This window comes from Cygnus olor, chromosome 2 (assembly GCF_009769625.2).
Source record: "Cygnus olor isolate bCygOlo1 chromosome 2, bCygOlo1.pri.v2, whole genome shotgun sequence".
NCBI classification, from domain to species: domain Eukaryota; kingdom Metazoa; phylum Chordata; class Aves; order Anseriformes; family Anatidae; genus Cygnus; species Cygnus olor.
The window spans coordinates 65720415-65726414 of NC_049170.1; the positions used below are offsets into that span (position 1 = coordinate 65720415).

General features: G+C 43.9%; 1 protein-coding gene across 12 annotated transcripts in view; it reads right to left on the reverse strand.

Moving 5' to 3' along the window:
* The window catches only part of LOC121064792 (transmembrane protein 170B), a 79479-nt gene extending 76852 nt beyond the window's left edge, over positions 1–2627 (reverse strand). For 8 of the 12 annotated variants that reach the window (XR_005816680.1, XR_005816687.1, XR_005816682.1 and 5 more), the window contains exon 1: positions 2266–2627. Coding sequence is in view for 2 of the 12 variants with exons in the window: in XM_040546877.1 (XP_040402811.1) it covers positions 2266–2362 (97 nt within the window). In the remaining 10 variants the exon portion in view is untranslated. The remainder of the gene's footprint in view (positions 1–2265) is intronic. The other 4 variants (XR_005816690.1, XR_005816689.1, XM_040546877.1 and 1 more) reach the window with 4 other exon arrangements.
* Positions 2628–6000: the final 3373 nt, after the last annotated feature.

The following is a 6000-nucleotide window of genomic DNA, read 5'->3' on the forward strand; positions in this document are numbered from 1 at the left end:
AGTCATTAGCCAACTCATTCTAGTAAAGCCTGATCTACCACTTAGTGCATAACTGGTGCATGTGAAGGGGCCACTTGCATTTGTTGGAGGAGCTAAAATAGGGTGAGGTAGGAGCGCCCTCTCCTCTCCAACAGGTCGCAGACTCCCATTATTTACAGTAACATGCCCAAGCAAAGGCAGGAAGCTATGAAGCAAAAGTCAGTGGGCCTGGGTTCAGCTACAGCAAACAGCGCTTGCTATCGTGGAGTGTGATAGGGACATGGCAGGAATTCAGTTGTCCGCAGTCTCCTGTGGTACTTTGTACTATATTATCCTACATGAAAGGCTGGATTTCTCCTTTTGTATTGAACATGAACCAGACTTATGGTATAAAAAAGCATTGGTTCAACTTCTCATTAAAACACCAAAAAACAACAACAAAACCAATCACACACATAAATTAAACCACTGAGGTTTCAAACACTTCATGGTTTAGGCTGGAGCTCGTATTTTATTTCAAAACACTGAACAGAGTTGATACATTTTTTTAATAAAGAACATAACTTTGCTGATAAAATTGTATAACTTTGTGCAAACATAATCAGCATTGTTATCTAAAGACAAATTCTTGCTTGAACAACTTAACTCCCAAATCCAAACCACAACTTTAAGTCCAAAAATAAACACAAAGCAGTCTTGAGGAATATTAATGGAACACTGTATATTTATTATCTTTCCGGTACTCTGAAGAAGTTTCTCCTTCACTTTCTCCTTTCTTTTCAGCACAGAAAAGCAGAACATCTGTTTTTGAATAGTAATTACTTCTACAGTCAGTAAATACTTTAGAAAGTTTTTATGCAAGTTTAACAACAGTTACTGATTAATATCAGTTACTACACTAAAAAAATCACTTTACATATAATCAGGAACACTAACTTATATAAATGACTAAATCCACTTAAAGCTATTCATTTTTGACAGTCCATGAGAGCATGCCACATACCTGATCATGGCTATTAGGACAACCTGTATTTAAAACACCAATTCAGAAAGCTACAATGCATCTACAACTGACACTAACACACTCTCCTACAGCACTTATCACAGATGATAATTATTTTTTCATGTTCTTTAAATTAAAAACAACCATTTGACATTAAAAATACCTTGTCCAACTTCTTGTTATATTGCAAAAGCACTAAGAAACATTTTTTCTTACCTAACAGTCAGCATTGAACTTCATAGAAATGCCTGCTTGCATCATGTTCTAATAAGAAAAACTTTGGAGGATGTCTAACACAAAGAAAAGTTACATCCATTGTTAACTCCTTCCTTTAACAGTACAACTAGTATTTCTATAGAAAGAATGCAAAAATAACTATTCAAGAAATGAGCTATATTTGTGTGGGGACACACTAATACCTCTAAGATTTAATCACCAGACACAGCGATACAATATGTATGCACTTCAAAAAGTTTATTGGTCAAATTAATAAAGTATAACCTATTAAAAGTTACTTTTAACTGGAAGTTAACAAGAAAGATCATAAAGCCTAAGACAATTGTTTTGTTTGCAACATCTTCAAACCCCAACGCCACCTCTGCACTACACATTTTTATATGTATCTTTCACACAGATGGGAGGGAAAAGATGACATAATACTTTTTCATAAATATTAGAAACATACACCCTTTACTCAAGATTTTTCCAGGGAATTTACTCAGTAACATCCCTACTATCAACACAAAGCCCCTTCTAGTCCGGAGGTAGAAACTCACCATTCCCTTTACACCTGGACAGGACAAGTAGCACACAGACACACTTCCCTGCTCTTTACCTTCTAAGATAGGGTACAAAGGACTGCTGTGGGGCTTTTTTTCCTGCCAAAGCTCCCCTCTCCTAGCAGGCTGTAACGACCTGTCTCGAGCACCCCTTCCACAGCTCGGCTTCATCTTTCCAGAGCAGAACCCCTGAAGCTTACAATTAGGTTTATGTGCCAGCAAACACCTGCCACCCCATTACCTCCCTCACTGCACAGGGTGAAAAAAATAACAACAAAACAGTAAAAGTCTCTGCTTCTAGCATTCATTTTTCGTTTAAATGGCTTTCCCTCAAATGCCACCCATAAAAAATAAACCCGCTGGCAGAGCCACAGGAGCCCTCGCGGACACCCCGCTCCGAGCATCCCCTGGCACCAGCAGTCCCCAGAAGGAGAACCCCAATCCCGATCCTAACCGAAAACCCAATCACCCCAATCCCAACCACCCCAACCCGCCCCCGGTTACCAGTCAGGCTGCGCAGGACGGTGCCATGTGCCCAGAGGCTCAGCACCTGCTGCACCGACAGGTTGATCGCGGACAGGTCCCCTGCCTCCACCTTCATGCTGCCGGCCCGGGGGGCCGCCCAACATCCTTGCGTGTGAGTGTCTCCCCCCAGTCCCTCACCAGCAGAGCGGGCTCCCCCTCACCTTCCCGGCGCCGACGGCCGCCGCCACCCAGGCCACCGCCATCACCTTCGGAAGGCGGGGCGGGCCAACGAGGCCCCGACCCCGCCCGCGCGAGGCCCCGCCCGCGCGAGGCTCCGCCCGCTCGGCCGTGACCGTTGGGCTGCGCACCGCCTGATTGGTCCTCGCCGCGAGGGGCGGGCGTGCGGCAGCTGGACGTTGTAGCGGTTGCGGCCGTTGTCCCACCGCCTGTGGGGCGTTGGCATCCGTCAGTGTTACGTGTGGGTTCCCGGCGGCGGCACACGGAGATGTCGCCGGGACACAGGGCAGGGCAAAAAAAGCGGCGAGGAAGACGCGAGTGGTCTGGCTCGCAGTGTTCCTGTCCGCTCCTTTGAGCCTCAGCCCTACAGACGGGGCCTGTTGCAGATTAAAGCCCTCAAAAGTTAAAAAAGATGACAAACCTTGAGTCAGTCCTAATTCCTGTAACTACGCTTAAGCCCCTTAGTTCCTTTCATTACATAATAAAAGAAATACAACCATTAAGTTGAATGCTGCCTCTTTGGAAGTGCAGGATGTATGGTGATTACTGATTTAATAGCAATTTTTTCCCCATTCTTAAGATGTCCTAAGCTACATTTACTGCACATTTCCTATCTTTAGTAAATAGTGCTTGCTACAGTACTTCATAAGCATCATTTTCTGTCAGCACCCTTTGATGTATGGGGTTGGGGCGGTAAAGTAATTTGCAGTATAATTTGCAGTTTATAGATGAAGCCATAACAGATAAATCAGTTAATATCCTGCTTGATGCCAATTACCTGATTTTTCAGATATACTATTGCGTGGTGTTTAGTTCAGAGGACTTTTGTTTGCAGCTGTCAATACTTGGCATTTCTGCAAATAGGTATCAAGCCAGGCAATGAAAACACACAACTCCTTTGAGGGCTCCAGGTTTGACTGATTAAGCACAGCATCACTGCAGCAGAGAAAGAACCCGACTGCCAGGACAGATCTGTTCCAGGATGGAGGGAATGTCCTCCCTCCCTCTCCCTGCAATCTCACCAGCAGCAACCTACAGTTGTGTGATTCAGGCAGGGTGCCCACAGATATCAGCCTACTTCACTGCACACAGGGGCACAGTGGGAAAACAGTGTATCTTCTATGTTTAAAGGTAAAACATACAAAGGAGCATCCAGAAAAAAAGTTACGCTGGTTTATTCAACTTCTGCATGCTCAACTCTGAGAAAGCAAACATTTCTCAACAAGCTTAAGAAAACCCAACCCTAAATCTGTTTGTATTTTAGACCACTGTCTCAACACCAAGTGTGCTCTACTTCATGATGGAGGTACGGAGAGAGGTTGCATAGATCATTCTTTCCCTGGAGACACAAACATTAGAAACCTGTTGGGCTTAACGGTAGTGCCAGGTGCTGCTTTTCAGCTCACGCAGCACCCTTTGTCCTGCGCTTTCCATAGGTCTTTCTCCAGTGCTTCTCCAGGTAACTTATAGCAAATCTCTCTCTCAGTGATTTTGTTTGTGTTACCTCTGTTCAGCTTCAAAAACGTTCTCCCTGAATTCTCTCTGTTGTGTCCTGCTCTTTGTCTTTCATTACCCACTGAGCAGGTGATCTGGATACAAATTTGTAATGCACTTTTTGTCATATGAAAATTGGGCTGATTGGATCATTGAGGAAAAGATTGTCAGAACTACTGACACAAGTAAAAGAAGGGTGGAACATGACATTTAATGTTAGCACAACATGGGGAGGACCATGCAGGAGGAATTAAATGCCTTGAATGCAGCAGCAGAAACCATCAAAATTCTCTCTGTAGGAGCCATAACTTTAGACAAGCAGGGACTTGTGGCCAGCATTTTGTCCTCAGAAGGCACCTTCACCTGGGAGATGTTGCCAAGGAGGACCTGAGAGTATTAGTTTCCTGTGCTGCTGTAGGAGTTATCATAAGCTCTGCAGACGTAAATAAAGCAGAAGAAAAAATATAGGAACATGTTCTTAGTGTTTAATCAGGTAAGGTAGTTCCTGTAAGCCCTAAAGATTACAAAAGAGAAATAGCCCTTCTGTAAGGGCCTGGTGAGCCCTCCTCTGACATGCTTCATGCCACTGTGGCACCTCATATTGAAGAAAGGAGTCAGTCAGGGCAGGCCCAGAAGAGGACATTGGAAAAGATCAGAGGAGGTCGTTGTGTGAGAGAGGGCCAAGGGAGCTGGCTGATGGGCTTAGCTGGGCAGAAGAAAGGCTGCCAAGCTGTGTGTCTAACTGGAACCTATCAACACCCCACAGGAGTAACCACCAGCAAAGCGAGATGATTTATAGTGTGGAGTTGGGGCGGGGGCAGAACAAGTATAAATCGGCCATTAATACAATTAGGCTAGGAATTAGGAGAAGGTTTATAACTGGAGGGAAGAGTCCTGGCCACAGTTTTCCCTAGGAAAACAACAGTGAGGGAGTAGGGAGGGAAACAACCCCCAGGATATATATCAAAATACCCATTCATTGAGCTCAGAAGCTGCCTGCTTTCCTGCATCTTGAGAAGAGAGGCAATTTATTAATAAACACTGGGGATACCTGACTCTGTGCACTTGGTGAAGCTTGAGAGAGTTGGCCATGTTTTGCATGCAGCGCCAACATTGCTGGCTTGTGATTATTAGGTCTTTGAGGCTCAGGTCTGCCTTTACAAGTGTGAACACACCGAAGAAAAAGTCCGCAAGGAACTCCTGAAAACCTGCACATGGACTAATCTTTATTCCAGAAGACCTCACTTTCCTCCCAGCGTAACTTTAGTTCCCCATATCCTCCTTCTGTAGCTGGAAGATGTGGACGATTCCCTGAGCTGCATGAATATGAAGTATGGCAAAAAGATGACTGTAAAGCATGGCTTTGGGTGAAGAAGGTTAGTTTTACAGGTGGAAAAGTAGGGTCAACGTAGTTTCTCTGCCCTTTAAAAGATTAGACTATGTCTACATACAATGTTTAGACACTTTTTCTGTTATTACTTTCAGAAGCTGAAGAAATAATGATGAGTTTGTTTGGAAAGCCCTTGGCTGAATCATTTTCCATTGAAATGCTGTTCAAAATGTAACAATTTCTTAAGTCATGTCTCTGTAGGGAAATGAACAACACTGAGCATCCTGTATTGTCATGCTTTGAAACAAATGATTTTTGCATCATGAAATCAGCTTTCTGTAATAGTAAAAAGTCAAAATCCAAATGACGTATTTTGGTTACACTGAAGAAAAAATTTCCCCTGGAGATCTTCTAGCTAGTTAGCCATGCAGATCCACTGGCACTGCAGTTAAAGATCTGTTTGAGACAACCTGCTTTTACTGGATGGATAACCTCAGCACAGTTCAGATATCTGGACATTTTTTTCCACTTCAAAGGGGTTTTTTTAGCTTATGATTCAAGCTGCTGACAAGACATGACCAAGTGCAGGTAGCAAATGATGTTAACCTCCAACATTAGCAATAGATTTTTGCATGCTTGCTCCCCTTAAGACCACAGCTTCACACACAACAGTTACTGCTCAGCCAGAAGAGCTGGCAGCTACGGTTAGTTGT